Genomic DNA, 18917 nt, shown 5'->3' with positions numbered 1-18917 from the left:
TCAATATATTTTTGCCGACATCGTCTTGTCTGTCTTTCGTCACATTTCATCGTATTTCCTCTACAGCTTTCCAATTATACCAATTACATTTCCTCACATCATGTTCCATACCTTCCTCCTCTCTCTCTTAATACGGCCGTGCGGGAGATAATCTGGTTTCAGACCTAGATAGGCCAAAATTGTTGCAACCTGTGTTCCCTTTCAACTTCCTCATCAGTGGCTTACGACTGCTCAGCGTGTCATGAAAGATGCATCCTTTCATCTCACCCCTCAGCCCCGCGACTCGACTACACACACACACACACACGCACACTGCCATAGCAGGTTGCAGATAAGCCCTTCTCATGTCACTTGCAACACTGCATGATGAGAAGAGGAAAGCTAAGGGGGGAAATTGAGCGGAATTGATTTTTTCCATTGCCATGGAAACAAATAATATGAGCCTCTCCAAAAGCGCACAGTAATTAGTTAAATTATGACTTGTGGGGAAGGGGAAGAGGATTTGCAGTGGAGAGTGGGGAAGGGAATTTAGAAGAGATGCAGCTCAACCTCGCCGTAATCTTGTGGAGGAAGAGTATTTGATCAGTGATATGTTGTCGACTCTTGGTGATAGATAAAAGTCCCAAAGTCGCGACAACAGCTTGCCAAATCTCATTTGTATCCAATCATGTGACGTATGTGTTTATGCCGTATTCCCAGTGATCCCATGACCTCCACAGCATTCTATTTTCGCCTCACATTCAAACTACTTTCTTACAAGACGATCACAAATAATCATCTCGTCCTGTTTTGTTTAGGCAGGGCAGCTCTCAAGGACCGAGCAACAGCCAGCCAAGCACCACAGTCACTTACAGCCGGCCAGCGGGCAACAATCTTTCAGCCGTGGGCAATGCACAAGGTCCAGCCTTCAATGTGATGCCTTCAGGTATGATTGCTTCATCCAAGCGGCAGAGGGTGAATTCTATTGTCATTGTTCTCAGCCAAAACGTGCGCATCCGTCAAAGGTTCAAGAATATGACCCAGCGGTATTGTTTATTATTATTTATATATTTATTTGTTACAAAATGTTGCCAGTCAGTCATCCGTCATGTTCTTTTCGCCGCATTTCTGTCATCTCTTCCGTCAGTAAATTTCACTGGTCCATGAGGCCGTCAGTCAGTCCGTCAGTCAACCCTCTCCCCTCTATTCCCCCCCAAAAAATCAAAAAAACATGTTATTGTCCAACAGATGAAAAAATCCAATGTCATTGAAATGGTTAAAGTAGTTCTCTGTCTGTCTGTCAACATCATACGTTCGATTTCTAATTACACAACTCACTCACACAACTATCTCTAGATGAAGCTAGAAAATACCAAGAACCTTTACAATTGATTTTTCCAATATGTAAACATTTTTTTTGAGGTAACAAAATCTTACCTCAAAATCCAAAAGATCATCAAAGTCATACACTGTTAAAAAAAAAGTATTTTGGTGAATAACTACTGACATTGACACCGACATACCGAAATTGCTGACATTTATGGCATCATTGTTAGTTGGTACAAGAAAGCAAGCTATCATTTAAGATGGGGTTCGATAAAAAGGACCATCTGTTCTGTCAAATCTTATTTCTTTGTCGTGAAATGCAGGAAAGCCAAAATTCACAACAGCAAAACATTTCGTTGAATTTCCTAACTAAAAGTTTTATTGTCGTTTGCTGCCTTGAAATTTGGAGTTCACAGAAACATTTTTTTTTTACAGTGGATGAGTAATTTGTTAAATGTGAAAAATTGTGAAAAGATGACAAATTTCGCATGCAACACAACCTCTTGCGTACTTTTGCCACTTTCTTGTGTCCCACCCGTTCAACCCAAATAAATACATTAATTAATTAATAAATAAGCATTCATTCAAAAAAAGTGGCCTTTTTCGTGTTTAACTATGTAGTGCACATTCATCTGTTGGAACACTTTCCTATGCCGTGCAGCATTTTACATGAATGTCATCATCATACCCGTGTATCAGTTCCAAACGGCTATCTCGAGACAAGCTTTTCCTAGAAGGGTGTCTGACCACTCTTTACTCCACCGACCTGCTTCCTAATGCAATGCATAGAATATACCGTGCAGGTTACTGGAGTGGAAAGTTTCGGCCGCGGGTCAGGCCAATCGAGACTCCGCATGTGTTTATGTTGAAGGTACCGAAAACAGATCTTAGAGAATGAATGGCAGGGTCGAGGTTTTTGGCGCGCAACAGTGGGTCTTTTTTTTTTTTTTTGGCAGCGCGCACACTTTTCACACAGAGAATATTAATGTATCAAAATTTCTTTCAGCCTTTGGCCTCACCGCATTGTCGCTGAAGGCACCTCTGAGGGCATTGAATGATGAAGAGGCACCTTTTATTCAAAACCGAAATATTCGAATGTTTGATATTTGAGGGACTTGAAATAAGTACCAAGGTTTCGCAGCAGTCGTCTAGTTTGCCCCGGGAAGAGTGAAAAGCCATTCGTCTGAAAGAAAAAGCTTTTTTCTTTTGTCTTAGAAGAAAAATCTACATCTTCCGCTAGCTATGAAATGTAGTCTTGACAATCCATGCTCCTCTTCTATTTGAACCCAAAGGCAGTTACGCCGATGTCTTTGAAATGACTGTCTGTCATGTGAATGCAAGCCCCGCCCCCATGACCCATTGCGGCACCACTTTGAAGAAGAACTTACTTTTGGATCTCTCCCAATCGAGTCAAAAGCTTGCCTCCGCGCAGGCTTTATCTCGGGTAAACATCGTATTGCTTCCTTGCGCTTGTGAAGAAATAGCAGACAAACGTCAGAGCGCAACGCTTTGAGAGTGACAGCACGTCCAATACGATGAAAGGCGAATATCTGTGACGTCATACAAGTCGTTATTTTGAAGCTTTCACACCTCACAAAGGAAACTACCATTTGTTTCAGAAATGAATGAATCACACAAAACCACCACCAGCAGCAGCAGCAGCAAGTCACTTGAGAAGGCGTTGAGCGATCATGGTAAAAATCACTGATCGATTCCTAATTTGTGTTAGGAAACTTTTTCATTATTTGTACTGCTTTCAGCATTTTCATGAAATGTTTTTATCATCCTTTTTGAAGGAGCCATTGGAATGTCTGAGGAGAGGGTGTTGAGCCCGGATGGGAAAATGAAAGCAGATGCAAAAGATGCCAATGGCTCTGCCAACGACACTCATAAACCAAAGGTAACAGAAATTATTTTGGTGTTTTATTTTAAAAATTTTTGCCCATCACTTTTATCCTCTTTGCTTGCTCTCGGGCCCCTAATGAGTTCTGATCCACACATACGTCCTCAGCACAGTGGCTTGTTTCTCTGTTTTTGTATTTTTTTTCACCGTATTTAATGATTTGTTTAACATTTACCATTGCTAATTTCCCCCCTCCCATCACCACCCCCGGTTTGTTTTGGCCGCCAACTGTCTGAAGCCAAAGGAGTGTTTTGGCAGCCCAAGCTGAACACGAGAGCTTGGCATATGCAGTGCACATAAGAAGTCACACACAGCATCCTTTGACTTGAACGTCATTTTTATTGCACGCAACCAAAGACGTTGCGAATACGCCGACCTCTCAGAGTTGCACCTTGACTTGGCTCAGCTCAGCAACAACAAAATGTGCCGTATGCTCTTTCCTCTCCACTCGCGATTGTTTTTCCGCACACATGCACCTCCGTCGCATCCGCTACACATCTTTCCACTCCAAATCTCTCTCTTTTCTTTTTGCTGATTATGGTAGTAAGGCCTTTTTGAATTATTTAAAGGCATTCAGAGCAGCCGGAGAGACCTCTCGCGCTCCCAAAAGAGATGATCTGTCTGCCAGGGAATGAGTGCAGAAACACAAAGACAGAGAAGACAGACTCGGGGAAATCGAAAGCAGGGAAGATAAGCTTTTGCTGACTTGAACATTCCGTATAAAGACCCGGAGCACTTGTCAAGCTGTTGTTTCGTTCTAGAGCAAGTTTCTTACACACGCGGGCACACACACAAAGTGGTGGGTGACACACACTGATGTCAATTAAATGGAGAGGAACTCATACCTGTTATTGAATTTGTATACCTGTATATATGCAAATAACACAAATCTGTGTTATATTTACAACGTAACTTGTGTACCGGTATTTTCTTTAAAAAATACGCTAACGGGCCCTCATTGCATTGTTGTGCAATTTTACTGCAGACTAAAGCCAGTTATTTTAGTCAAAATGAACCAGCCCCCCAAAAGCGCAATTTCGTTGATGTAGTTCTCATCTCCTCGCCCTCATTAGATTGTGTGTCAATCCAGTTTCGATGCTCACCTACGGTCGAGCAAACTCAAAAAACGTGTTTACCAATTTAGATAAGGTTCTCACAAAAGTTGAACATCATGTATCAACGTTTGATTACAGCGTTTCAAAATATAAATGTGAATGAATGGAAGATGGGCGGCCCAGTAGTCCAGTGGTTAGCACGTCGGCTTCACAGTGCAGAGGTACCGGGTTCGATTCCAGCTCCGGCCTCCCTGTGTGGAGTTTGCATGTTCTCCCCGGGCCTGCGTGGGTTTTCTCCGGGTGCTCCGGTTTCCTCCCACATTCCAAAAACATGCGTGGCAGGCTGATTGAACACTCTAAATTGTCCCTAGGTGTGAGTGTGAGTGCGAATGGTTGTTTGTTTCTGTGTGCCCTGCGATTGGCTGGCAACCGATTCAGGGTGTCCCCCGCCTACTGCCCGGAGACGGCTGGGATGGGCTCCAGCACCCCCCGCGACCCTAGTGAGGATCAAGCGGTACGGAAGATGAATGAATGAATGAATGAATGAATGAATGAATGAATGAATGAATGAATGAATGAATGAATGAATGGAAGATGTCCAGGTAATAGTCAGTTTTGAACCACGAACCAATCATGAGATGGACAAAACCGTCTTCACTGTCAAGAAAGTTATAACTTTCCCAACTGTCTGTCTGCGCCCGCCCCCCCCCCCTGCCCTCACCCCCTAACATCAGCTACATGACGGTCACAATAACAGCACCGCCGGCGCCCAGCAGTGTGCGTCGCAGCCGGCCACGCCAGGCAGTGCTCTGCCCGTCTCCTCCCCGCTGTCACCCAGCCCGGCCAGCTTGTCCTCCTACCACGGCGATGATAGTGACAGCATAAGCAGCCCTCCTTGGCCCGTCAAGGCCCCTCCAAGCCCAGTAAGTACCTCAGCTTCAATATGAAAGGATGTGTGAGCGAACCATCGGTCGCTTATACGCATAGCAGGCGGACAGTTCAAATTAGTATTGCTTTTTCCTGTCATTTTATCATGTCATGTTTGTTGTACGTGGAGAATAAGAATAAGAAAACCTTGATTCATCTCACTATGGAGAAATTCCCAATTTACAGCGGCAAAGTTATGAAAGGAAGAAAGTAGAAGGACTCTAAGTATGGTCCAAATTCTTCCTCAATCGGTCATACAAAAACAAAAGATTGTTCCGGCCATGTCACACGAGGCCACTTTGTGAATGTTCGAATGAACTACTTTCACCAAAGTGTGTTATAGTCTGGCCGTATAAACCGAGAGCCCACTTCCATATTGTGTAAATATGAGATGAAACTTAATGACTCCCATGGGGAGAGGGAATTGTTTAAGTACAAGGTACAGCAAATAGACTGTGTAATTGCATGTCTGAAATATAGGTCACTTCGGAAGCGGAACCATTTTTATGATTGTAGTAATAGGAGAGCAATATACATTAACTACCTGTTTAAAAGTCTTTCATTTTTCCATCTCCCTTTTTTTGCCCTCCGTTTCTTTTCTTTTTTTGACAGAAAGCCAACCCAAACTCGTCAACTTCCGGCGGCGAGCGAGTCTCGCGACTGTACGAGCTGGGTGTGGAGCCAGAGAGACGGATATGGGTGGACCGCTATCTGACCTTCATGGAGGACAGAGGAACTCCGGTTTCCCAGCTGCCAATTGTGGGGAAGAAGCCTTTGGATCTCTGGAAACTCTACATCGCTGTTCGGGAGATTGGAGGCCTTGCCATGGTAAATCTCGTTCGGATTGATGACAAACACCCTCACGGAATCTTATAAAACTGTATTCAATGGGATCAATCCGATACACTTTCCTGTCAATCGAAATATCATAGGAGCTGTATTTATTAACACATGTATAGAACGGCAGTGCAAATTAACTTTGGTTGCTCGGAACAGTGATTCCCAACACATACAAGAGTGTGCCATGAGAGAAGCATCAGATGTGCAGTGGTCCATGTCTCCGTTTCCTCAAGGATGTACACTTCTATAACTGGCTTTTCACCAGGATACCTGTCAAGTCCATCGAAGAGCTGCAATATAACCAAAGTAGCCCCGCCGAGAGCCCTTAAGTACCAACAGATCATTCCCATCCTTCAAACACTGCATTGGCTCCTTGTTTCATAAACGACCTATTACAGAATTCTGTTATTCACCCATAATGGACCCGCACTGAACTACTTCAAAGAACTCACGACGACGACGCCCACTACCGGCACCCTCAGATTCACAAATACCTTGCTCCGCTAAGCCCCCCACCCCACTCCTAGGCTTGCCACCATGAGAGACCGAGACCTCAGCCTGGAGTCTTATAAATATGAGTTCAGCAGCAAAATCCACCCATATTGAAAAATCTCCGGGGGGCCGGCCATTTTGACACTTTCTGTCAACTGAATATGACATCACAGTTGCTCGGGGCTCAGGTAACAACCAATCACTGCGCACTTGTTTTCTGAATCTGATCCACTATTGGTTTTTACCAGCCTCTGAGATGGACAAAGACCCAGTGGGTTTTACTGCTGGACTCCATCCATCCATCCATCCATTTAAAATAACATTTCAAAATGTTGTCACCCTCCACAGGTAAACAAGAACAAGAAGTGGCGGGAGCTGTCTACTACGCTGAGCGTGGGAACATCGAGCAGCTCAGCAAGCTCGCTCAAAAAGCACTATATCCAGTTCCTGTTTGCCTACGAGTGTAAGATGGAGCGAGGTGAAGAACCTCCAGCCGACAGTAGCAGCAGCAGCAGCGGAAGCGTGGCTGCGGTGGACAGCAGGAAGCAAGTCAAGATCCAGCCTCCGTCACCTGGTAAGGCTTGTTCAGTTCTCACCGGTCTCAGCCTCTTTGCCACCTGCATGCAACCCAGTTGTACGTCGCAGACGATTTAAAAGTTCTGCATGCTCTCAGGAGAGCACTTCGAAGCCCATGAAATACTATAAGGAAACAACTGTGATGAGACAATTTACCAGTAAACTCATTCACTCCCAAAGACGTTTTTTAACGTCTTTTCAGACTTGGTCCAGAATTGGTTGGTACTGAATGAGTTAATCCAGGTCAACTACGATACCAGTCTCATTTGGAGCTCAAACCTGAGACTTGCCTTTTATGGATTATTGTATGGTTGAGGTTAATGGAGGTTGTGTTTGGGTGACCTTCTGTATTTTTGGTATTGTGAACAATTTTGACCCGAGGATCAGGGAGGCGTGTAGAGGAAATAAGAGAGGTGGTGCATTCGGGGCACGCCTTTAATTTGCATCTGCGATGAGAAAGCTGACCCCAGCTTTTGAAAAGAATTTCAGAGTACTTCACCTGCATGAGACACTTCAGATTGGTTTTCTTGCTTGTGGAAAAGAGCATTGACACGTGAACCACATACATGAACACGTATGGCGAAATAAATCTTCCCTCATGTTTGTAATGCACCATAAGTCAGCCTCCTCTCTTATGTGTGGTCCTAAAATATTTTAAAAATAGATGTTTAAAATCATTGAATGGCACTATCAGAGTTCCTAACTCCACATCACTTGGACCACCGTGCTGACGTAGAACAAAAATAAAATCACAGTAAATTTGGCTCATTTGATTGTCCGCATGAAAGGTGACAAAACTGGGACACTTTGCTTTGGACCACCCGTCTTTTCTTTGTTGTCAGAGATGACTTTGTTTCTAGCACACCATCATAACTGTGAGAAATGATTGGGGAGAAAAAATATTTTAAAAATGTGATTGCGTTTTACTTTTCTAGACTGAATTAAAGGCTACTAATGAAATGCGATACTTTGGTAATAATAGAAAAGGTGTGAACATAATTTTTGGAACACTCCCACAATTTGTAATGCGGGTGGACCAGCCAGGAAGTCCCTGCACTGTGCAATATTGTGGCACTACAAAAAAAAAAAAAATAATAATAATAATAAACTGATTTTAATAGAAATAATAATAATAATAAATAATTGCATATAAAGGGTGATTAATCATGTTGGAAGCTCAGTAGAAAAACAAACAAACAAAAAAAGCCTAAATTGTTCAATACATCAATTTTAATAAAAAAGACTGTCTCTAATACTTATCGCGCCAATACCGTATTTTATTTGTACTTTACTTTATGAGCCATCTGCCCTCCAGAGTCCCTGCCAGTCTATTTATAGACTTGACAGTGCAGTGATGTCACAGATGGAGTGTGTCCAGCGGGCTGGTAGCAGGGAGAGTGTGCGTGTATGTGGAAGAGTGATTAATGAGGGCTGGAATGTATAATGTAAACAAACCTGACCTCCCCGTCACCTTTCATTCACAAAAGCGGCTCGGCTGACTGACTCCCACCCATCGCCCCTCCTCCCTACCTACCCCCACCCCATCCTTTTGGATTATGTCATCCGCAAATGTCAACCACGTGATTCAAAGCGCACACATTTGTATTCCCCGCTGTCAATCTTCCTCCCTCTCAATGTGGAGCGAAAGGGCACTTGAGTTCACACTCGCGTCCATCTCCCATCCACATTCTTCACCTCACGCCTGAATCTTCTTCATTGAGCCCGTCTGCTCTTAAAGAAAGTTCTGTACCTTGGTTAAAGCCGGCATTGTTTACATGTGGGACGGGAGTGTGCTCCTCTTCCGGCCAAGAATAATGCTTCCACCTCTCCCATCATGATGCCACAACCATCTCTCCCTTCATTTCAGCCTCTCTTTTTCCTTCTCTCGATCACCTACCATGTAGACGCAGGGGACGTTGTTGAATAATTTAGAATTCATATGAATTTTTAAAGCTTTAGCCTGTTTTTTTTTTTTTCTACTGGAAATGTGCGGTGCAGTAATAGGCCACCAAAGCTGTTCCAGTGGAAGGCTTCTTACGCTAAATGCTCATTAGGCTGTTTTCATATCCTCTCTTTGTCTTTGTCATCTTTTTTAGCAGAGCGCTCCTCCTTTTCCATTAAACTTGCTTCAGGGAATTTGTATCCCTTGGTTTTATGAGCTTGTGTTGCCAGCCTCTTGTGTCTCTTTACTCATTGAATTCAGAGAACGGTGGCGTTGTAACAACTAAGTAGGCTAACCCGGTTATACCTTTGTTCTATTTCCTATTATAACACCTTACCTAGGAAGTACAGTACGTATTTTTTTTCAATAGGGTATTAGAGATTTTAATACGTTTGTTTATAGCAGCATAGTGATTCACTTACAAAGGACGTCCCTATCGTGGGATCAATTCCCGCTCGTATCTTCATAATCACCCCGTGATTGACTTGCAACCCGCCAGGAGCACAGGCTGAGGTCAATGCTTCCATTTCATCAGATCAGGTTGTCATTTGTTTTGCTTATGTCGCATCTTACGACACTGAAAAAAAAAATGGTGTGTGCAATTTACTCAATTTTACCTCATCAAATGGCTGCACGAAAAATAAAATCATCTGGATCCTGATCCTTTTTGGAAGTGGATATATAGTACACTTCAAAATGTATCTGGATCCAGAAGGTTTTGTTTTGTGCAGCATCTTGACAAAGTAAAACGACATCATAAAATTGAGTAAATTCAACCAATATCTTTTTCTGTGTTGCCAAAAGGAAGGAAAATGTAATCTACATCTTATCCAAGATGAAGAAAACAAAATGTGAAAATGCAGATGCCAGGCTTCATCTTATTGATCACTGACAATATTAACTCCAAAATTAATGACGTGTATATATATTTATTTATTTATTTGTTTTTTTGCTTCAAAGCAATTAACAGATGTAAAGTATATTAATTTGTCATTTATATGAGCCAATTGACTTCAGCACCTCAATCCTTGCCACTCCTACACTTCAATTAATGGAAAATATTTTTTTCAACTTCAGAAGAGATTGTAATCAGTCGAACAGCGTGCGGCGCGATTGAAGGTTGCGCTGTGATTTTCCCTTCCTATGGGCCCAAAGGTCTTTGCCGTTCCTTCAGAGAAATTCATCTCCGTGGTTTTCAACTGCTCTTCTCTTCCTCCTTCGGCCCTTCGTTACCCGCCATGTTGTTCCCATGTACTGATGGGCATATGTGGGTTGTTTTGCTTCAGCTCACTTCTCATGTAGGTCATTCCTGCCAGCGCTTTGGCCTCAATTCCAAAGTATTCTCTCGAATACAGAACCTCTGTCCAACCAAAGCCCACAGTCAAGAGTTTTGTGGATAAGCAAAAGCTGTCTTACGGTTATAATCGTTGCAATTTAAGCTAATGACATAACTCTAGCTACGGTCGTAACATCCCGTCATCTCAATCTTGCAGCCAACTCAGGCGGCTCCCTACAAGGTCCACAGACGCCGCTATCGTCTGGCAGCAGTTCCACTGCAGAAGGTGCAGTGGACCTCTTACCCCCCATCCGTGCTACCACCCCTCTTGGACAGGGCACACCTGTGCCTTCAAACAGGTAACTTAAATCACCCTGTCTGTACATCGCATGGCAAAAATGTTATTTGTTGCTAGCGGTACATTCAGTGCCTTTTTCACTGCATGTAGCGGCAGTCATCATTCACTACACTTCACATTTAATGTAAGCACTTTCCCTGTAAAATATCTTTTGACACTTCCAAATTGATGCGTATCTCATGAAAGGAAAGGAGGAGGTGATTTACAGACCTAAAGGTCACACGAGACGGATGTGAGGAAGCCTGCGGTACACTTGATCAGTTATGATTTGAAGATGAAGTAAAGCTCGTATTTTACGTGACTGCATTTGAGGATATTAGTCTCGCAAAAGGCATACCGCCTCCTGTGCTCCTTGACTTTTTTTAGTAGGTAGAGGAAGTCGTTCATGCCAACAATAAAATAAATGGTTTATAGTATGGGCAGCAGGTGGTTTTTACACGCTTGGTGAAAATAATAAAAATAAATCATGCAATTATGTAATCGCAATGCGTAATTGATAAATTGTATGCATTTATGGGTCCATAATGCTCCCAGAAAACGACATGTTGACCTCATTTTTGATGTTGAGTCGTACCACACATCGATCTCTCTTTTTTCTCAGATAGCGCTTCTGCAGCGCAGCGCAAATGCCGGCGAATACTGATTTTTGTGCAAGTGCAAGGCTCACCGCAGATCTATCTGCGCCAACGAGGCTTTGTGGCACAACAGAGGACGTGTCCTTGGAGATGAGCCTGGCCGAGTGACAATTTGGGAGCAGAACGTTAATCTAAATTTACACCTGCTCGGACCACGGCTAAGTTTTGCCGCAGGATGGGATGCTGGTGTATTGCCGTTTTGGTTCATTTCACACCACCAGTCTAGCCCACTGCGCCAGATTGATGCCATTCAGAAAAATCGAGCCCAATGTGTATTTTGTTAGCTCAACGCAGAAAATATTGAGATGACCCAATATAATTTGGGGGTGAGTAAATAACAAAATACAACGTTTACAGGCTGGCCTACAAATAATAAAAATTAATATTCCATGCAATGGTACACATTTCATACACAATTCCTGCTCCCACTTTACTCTTCTCCATGTTGTGCCTCTATTCCTAAATCGCTTCCCTTTCCAGGAGCAGCGTGAGTGTGCAGGATCCCTTCTCAGAAGTCAGTGACCCAGCTTTCCAGAAGCGGGCTGCCTCTCTGCCACCCTCTGCTTCATATCAGCAAGGCCTCGGCATGCCTGACATGATGATGAGGATGCAATACGACGCCAAGGACCCCTTCGCCGGCATGAGGAAGAGTGAGTGATGCCAATGCAAAGCATATCGCAAAACAAACATTGCAATTGGGATGCACCTTATGAAACCTAAGGAGGAACGGCGTTTGAATGAATGATAATATTTTGATGGACGTTTTGGTGCATACACGAGGCACTAGTGCTTATCTGCCTCACGGATCGGACCTTCTGGATTTAGCTGGACTAGGCTCCTAGCTCACCTGCGACCCCAATGCGGACAACATAGAACATGAATAGTTGGACTTGACGGACGGACCTACCGAATAACAGAATCAGATTGATGCTATTGTCAATGGATCCGTGGGATCAGTTAGTGTAGCAGCAGTTATAAAAACTTTTTTTTGACAAAATGTACAACGTAAGGGCAAAATAAACAGGGTGCGTTTACATTATTTATAGAACAACCAGCAAATTGAGAAACTGGTGAATATTTATTTGGGAATGCTGCCACCTGCTGGCTAGCGGTGGTCACGGCTCAATTGTAAAACGCATTTTAGGCCATATTACTTATTTAGTTCCTCGAAATACATGTAAAAATAAATCTTGTTTTACTCGCAGTATCTACATTCCTATAAATACGTCGGCATTTGTATATGTGACATACCCGTAGCCATATGTTTACCTCTTGATTTTGTTCCCCCTCAGTGGCGGGAGCAGATCCCTACATGCCTGGCCAGATGCCGCCTGGGGGAGTGCAGGACGTGTACGGACGGCCCCCAGCAGCCCTTAGTATAAGTCAACGCTCGCAGTATCCATACGGACCGGGTTATGACAGGAGGTGAGCATGAGAGACACACCAAGATGGACATGAACCTGTAATATTCTCTGTCATGCAAAGTCTTTGTGTGGAACGACAGTGGAATCTCTAACTTGTAAGTCTGGTTGACACAGTTTTTCTCATAGGGAAGAATGGAATTTGAATTGCTCTCTTCCCGGGATAACAAAACAAATAGTAAAAATCATTTTAATGTTCATGTAAATTATGAATCGTAATGGTCATGGCATCTCAGCACTGAAAATTCTTTTTATATTCCAAGGTTGCATGACCTCAGGTTTCCCTCAACTTTAGAGGTTCCACTGTTTGTCGGTTGAGGCATGAAAACCTTAACTGTTGTTTACTCGCCAGACCGGACCACTTGATGGGGATGGAGGGGGGCTTGGGTCCACCTGGCAGTCAGAACAGCATGGCACCTCACAATGAGGGTAGCATGTATTCTTCCAGCCGATACGCTTCACAGCAGAGGTCAGAATCTGGCTGTAATGTCATAGTGTTTTTGCCATATGTTGGATTTTTGTCACAGTATAGAAAGTTATTGCCAATTGTTTTCTTTTGAAGACATGATGGCTACAATCCGCAGTATCCTGGCATGCCGTATGGGATGCATCCTTCTGGGATGTACCAACAGCAACAGGTGAGATGCCTCGATATCTATTAACTTTCATTTATCATCAAATAGTGTCATTACAGAAGCCTTTTTTGCCTCAAAATGCATGACGAGCATGACGTTTTGCAATCATATTCTGAACATTTACATACACCGTATGACCCATTCAAGTAACCAGAATAAAGTGTTACAATCACTTCCGTGGTCACAGGTACACACAATCGAGCAGCTAGGCATGCATGCTTTTTTTTCTGACATGTAATAGACCCAACCACTCCATCTTAGTTCGTAACGTTTGTCCATTTTTATTCCGTCACTTTAAAATAACGTTGTATTTGAAGAAAAAAACATGATTTGGTTGTTGTCTGATTCAATTGACAAAATAGTCAACAGATTAATCAATGACTAAAATAATCGTTGCAGCCCAAATATACTCTATACACCGTACATATATACAGTAATCCCTCGTTTATCCCGGTTAACAGGGACCAAAACCACCCTCGATAAACGAAAATCCGCAAAGTAGCGACCAATTAACATATACGTTAATCAATAAATTGCTCCACGTGGACCTTTGGCGTTTGACTAAGCATGACTTCGATTTGTTCTTGATTTTACTGTTTGGTGCTTTCTACCGCCTTTATTACCGATTTGTCTTACTGTTTATTGTGCATGTTAAATCGCTCCATGTACAGCACTTTGTATGCAGCGATGGCTGTTTGAAAGTGCTCTATAAATACTCTTGACTTGACTTGACTTTACGCTTGAGCAGAGCGCGCACACACACACACACACACACACACACACGCAGACTAGCAGCATCGTAAAAACACTTAGACACTGATTAAAGATCAAAGAGTAACCCAAGTGATAAAACAGAAAGAAGATGCACAGCCAATCAACATGGCTTTACATCTTCTCAGCCCCCCCCCGCCCCCCCCATATGTACTGTATATGTTGCTTTATGTGACTCACTGTTGTTTTGCTGACTTTCACTGCTTCTCGCGGACCGTTTGCGGACTTCTCAAAAAACAAGTAAATAAAAAAAAGACATAAATTTATGAATGTTTGAAAAAATCCGCCATGCACCGAATCTGCGATAAACGAACCGCGAAAAAGCCAGGGATCACTGTAGCGTATGTGTACGTATATGCAAAGTGTTCATTTTGAAGTTGGTCACAAAGAAATGCCATAAATGATTACAAATGATTGTGTGTTGAAAGTGTAGCGCGGTCGCTCACACCCGCCTTTGCTCAAGCAGGGCTACAAACGATCCATGGACGGTATGTATGGTCCTCCGCCCAAGAGGCATGAGAGCGAGATGTACGGAATGCACTTCTCCAACCAGCAGGCGGACATGTATAATCACTACGGCGGGGGCTATTCAGGCCCGGATCACCGAGCCATCCAAGGGCAGTTCCCTTACCCTTACCCCCGCGATCGTATGGGTTCTTCAGTGCCAAGCCAGCATGGAATAATGGGCGGCGGGGGGCCTCCTCCCAACCACACCGCCGACGGTCCCAACATGTGGCCATCCAGGACAGACCTGGGTTATCCCTACCCCAATCGACAAGGACACCCATCCCAAATGCCCCCTTACGGCTCCATTGGCAGAGATGACATGGATGGGCGACCGGGGCAGGATCAATGGCATCGGCAGTCTCCTTACATGACATCATCAGGCGCTATGCCTCCATTTTCATCCCGCCACCCCCCGTCCGCTTATTCCAACTCACAATCCGTGGCAAACCACCTGCCCAGAGCTCCCAGTCCGGGATCTTTCCAACGCACCTTGGACTCTCGCGTGTCGCCCAGCAAAGCGGCTTTCCTGTCAGCCATGAAGATGTCAAAACCCGGGATGTCCGTGATGGGCTCTCAGGGATGTGGACCTCTGAGTCAGTACCCTCACAACCCGAGAAGGGACCTCAACAACCCACCGGGATGCGTGGAGGGCACCGTGCCGATTCTCAGGCCTCGACGCAAGCTTACCTCCAAGGACACAGGTGACGCACGTCATTCCTTCGAAACATTGAATGAATTGTCTCGTCCATCCCTCGTTTGTGTCTGACGGCGTAAACCTACATTTGCGAACCAACTACCGTTCCAACGCCCGTTTTCCTCCCGCGGTTGTCATCTCAGGAATGCCCGAGGCCTGGCGTGTGATGATGTCGCTGAAATCCGGCCTCCTAGCAGAGAGCACGTGGGCGCTTGATACCATCAACATTCTGCTGTATGACGACAGTACCGTTGCTTCGTTTAATCTCTCCCAGGTAAAGCGATCTCTTAACAACACTTTGCGAATGTCCTCCTGCTGACGATTTCATTTTCTGTCCGTATAGTTGCCTGGCTTCCTGGAGCTCATCGTCGAGTACTTCCGCCGGTACCTGATTGAGATTTTTGGAATGCTGCAAGAGTTTGAAGTCGGGACGGTGACAAAGGAAAGCTCGTCGGACCTCGACCGCGACCAGAAAGAAAAAACTATCTTGGACAGTGAAATGGAACCCGCGGTGCAAGCTACATCGGAATCGATCCCAGCTCTTGTAGCGCCGGAGGAACGACGACCAGGAAACACCGTGAAGGAATATCTTGTTGTTACTGGAGAGCCCCTTTCAACTGACGGGATCAATAAACCAAATCAGTGCGTACAAAAAGATGGAGACAAAGACGCGAAAGCAGAGGGGAAAAGCCAGCATGATGTTGAGCTGCCCGTTACGGAGCTCGAACCAAAACCCAAACAAGCTAGCAAATATGATAAGTTCCCCATCACCATTGTTCACAAAGACGACCCGAGTGAAAACATGACGGAAGACCTCGTCGAGTTCACCAGCGGGCTGCTCCACTGGCAAGCCGGCGGGGGCGACACCACGGCTCACATTCAGACCTACTTTGAGCCCCGCCGCGAGCCAGCCAACGGGGCGGAGGACAAGATGCTCAAAGCAAGCAGGGAGGTCGACGAAGAGGAGGAACCGAGGAAACGTATCACGGCTACCATTGATGACGTTCTGTGCGCGCGCGTCGACGCCCTTTCAAACGCCCACCCCGCTCGCTCGCTGCCGTCCTACCCTTTCCGGGTGCATCCGGACGGCGAGCGGGACCGCATCACCTTGCTGGAGGATGAACCGCGATGCCCGGATGAAACCCCGCTGTACCCGAGCGCCGCCTGGCAGGACTCGTTAGCCAAACGCTGCCTCTGCGTCTCCAACATCGTGCGCGGCTTGTCCTTCATCCCGGGGAACGACTCGGATATGTCGAGACATCCCGCTCTGGTTCTTCTTCTGGGCAGGCTCCTCTTGCTGCACCATCAGCACCCCGAGAGGACCAGGTCGTCCCCCGGCGATCCAAGAGATGAGCGGCAGGACAAGGGGCTGTCCGGCAGTAAATACGAGTGGCGGTGGGAGTGTCTGAGTCAGCTCAGGGAGAATGCAATGGTCACTTTAGCTAACATCGCGGGCCAGCTGGATCTCTCCGCTTACGCCGATACCATCTGCTTTCCCATCTTGGATGGCCTCCTCCACTGGATGGTGTGCCCTTCGGCCGAAGCCCAGGACCCCTTCCCTTCGTCGGTGGCCTACTCCCAACTCACCCCTCAGAGGCTGGTTCTGGAGTGCCTTTGCAAGCTGAGCATCCAGGAAGGTAACGTGGACCTCCTCCTTGCCACGCCTCCTTTCAGTCGACAAGAGAAGCTCTTCACGGTACTGGTCCGCTACGTCGGTCAGAGAAAAGCCCAAGTGTACAGGGAGATGGCGGTGGCCATCACCTCCCACCTGGCGCAGGGAGACCCGACCGCGGCACGTGTCATAGCCATGCAGAAAGGCGGCGTTGGTAATTTGGTCTCCTTTTTAGAGGACGGCGTCAGCATGGCCCAGTACCAGCATAACCCTCACAGCTTATTGCACATGGGACACCCGCACGTGGATCCACCGAGCGTGAGCATGTTGTGTAGAGCGGCCAAAGGCCTGTTGGCCATGGCCAAAGTGGAGGAGAACAAAAGCGAATTTGTGCTTTACGAAAGCAGATTGTTAGACATTTCCATTTCTTCCGTATTGAACGCTGGAGTAGTGGCGATTATTTGCCAGGTTCTCTTTCACCTAGGGAAGTTATGACAGGAGCACAGGTAAGACTTTGTTGGCAGACATTGAGGTGGACAGACTGTTTCACTTGTGCTATTTTTATTCATCAAACTGATAAAACGTGTTTAGTTTTTTTTATTATTATTTTTTATTCCACTTAAAACAGAATATCTATGTACCATATGCCCTCTCAGCCCTGTTGTGGGGTTGGTTTCATTTTAATACAAATATTTAATACCTGCTGGTGTTGGTCATTGCTAATTGTGTTTGACATTTGTTTACTTTTTTCACCCAAAGCTACCCCCAGATTTCGGTGCTGACTTTCATCGAAGAGTTTCTTTTCGGTTTTATAAAAGTTAAAATATGCTCATCTACTTTTTGTGAATGGAGAGTATTTATTTAAAAATGTGACACTGTACAGGAGTTTGAACTTTTTATCTGCACTTGTGGGGGGAAAAAAATAACACACCGACTGATTTGAGATCTTTATGTCTCGGTCGCTGGAAGAGAACTTGTGCAATAGTACTAGAACAAGTGGTCCCTTCTATGAACCTGATGATGAAAACACACCTGCAGTGTGTATTTTAGGCCACAAGGAGGCAGCTTGCACCCACTAATCAGCTTGAGAGAAGCGCACCTGTCAAAAAAAAAAAAAAGAAACGTCTAATTTATTCATCATTGCCTCAACGACTTTCGAACTTTTGTCTCACCAATGCTCGTTACATCATCTTGTCTGTATTGTTTCATCACTGTATACAAACTGTACAACGGAGGCACATGGTTCTTTCCATCTCAATCAAGCATAGCAAGAACTGGGACGATGAACATACGCTTTTATTGTTGTTCAACACATTTGTTATTGTTACTATGAGTATTTTGTTAATGGGGTCTGATATTCGAACATGGTAACCGATGTTTCAATGTAAAAAAAGAATAAGAAGAATAATGATAAACGCCTGTATGCATTGTATTATAGCTGAGAAAACAATCGCTTTGGTAATCAAACATGAAAAGTGCCAGGGTGAGAGGATATATAGTCGAGGTTATATAAGAGTACCGAACACATTTCTTTTTGGTAACGTCCTCCATTCACATTAGTGGGCATATTTTGGAATGCTCTATAAAAAGAAATATGTTACCTACAAGATGGTTAAAAATGCTCATTGTAAAATTGGCCTTTTTCATATGCCTACAGTATGTCTCTTTTATCCGGTATATACATTTATACTCTGTGCTGCACATGTCACAAATAAATGTACGATGAACATCACCAAGGATCACAGATATTGCATTATGTTCGACAATCTACAGGCCAATAAAACATTAGCTGTCTTCAGAGGTGTCAAGCAAGTTACCTGACATCTAAATCTTGGGTATCTCTATCTTTCCTTGGAGTGTTTGTTTTTCAGAACACTTTTTACTTCTCCGTTCATTAAATTTCCATGAAATATCAGAATCAATTTTATTGTATATGTATTTTCTACTCCTTACACGTAAAAAAAAAGC

General features: G+C 44.6%; 1 protein-coding gene and 1 long non-coding RNA gene across 2 annotated transcripts in view; one reads left to right on the top strand and one right to left on the bottom strand.

Moving 5' to 3' along the window:
• The window catches only part of arid1b (AT rich interactive domain 1B (SWI1-like)), a 156856-nt gene extending 138175 nt beyond the window's left edge, over positions 1 to 18681 (top strand). The window contains exons 9-22 of the mRNA XM_052086448.1: positions 798 to 925; positions 2925 to 2999; positions 3102 to 3205; positions 4998 to 5186; positions 5803 to 6018; positions 6871 to 7096; positions 10534 to 10675; positions 11790 to 11959; positions 12602 to 12734; positions 13083 to 13199; positions 13293 to 13368; positions 14603 to 15344; positions 15481 to 15611; positions 15681 to 18681. Coding sequence (XP_051942408.1) covers positions 798 to 925; positions 2925 to 2999; positions 3102 to 3205; positions 4998 to 5186; positions 5803 to 6018; positions 6871 to 7096; positions 10534 to 10675; positions 11790 to 11959; positions 12602 to 12734; positions 13083 to 13199; positions 13293 to 13368; positions 14603 to 15344; positions 15481 to 15611; positions 15681 to 17444 — 4213 coding nt within the window. The 3' untranslated portion in view covers positions 17445 to 18681. The remainder of the gene's footprint in view (positions 1 to 797; positions 926 to 2924; positions 3000 to 3101; positions 3206 to 4997; positions 5187 to 5802; positions 6019 to 6870; positions 7097 to 10533; positions 10676 to 11789; positions 11960 to 12601; positions 12735 to 13082; positions 13200 to 13292; positions 13369 to 14602; positions 15345 to 15480; positions 15612 to 15680) is intronic.
• LOC127614978 (uncharacterized) overlaps positions 1 to 18917 on the bottom strand; it is a 289388-nt gene that overhangs the window by 242080 nt on the left and 28391 nt on the right. The gene's annotated exons all lie outside the window — the stretch shown is intronic.

Source organism: Hippocampus zosterae, chromosome 14 (genome assembly GCF_025434085.1).
Source record: "Hippocampus zosterae strain Florida chromosome 14, ASM2543408v3, whole genome shotgun sequence".
NCBI classification, from domain to species: Eukaryota; Metazoa; Chordata; class Actinopteri; order Syngnathiformes; family Syngnathidae; genus Hippocampus; species Hippocampus zosterae.
This window is presented reverse-complemented; position numbering and strand designations above follow the sequence as displayed.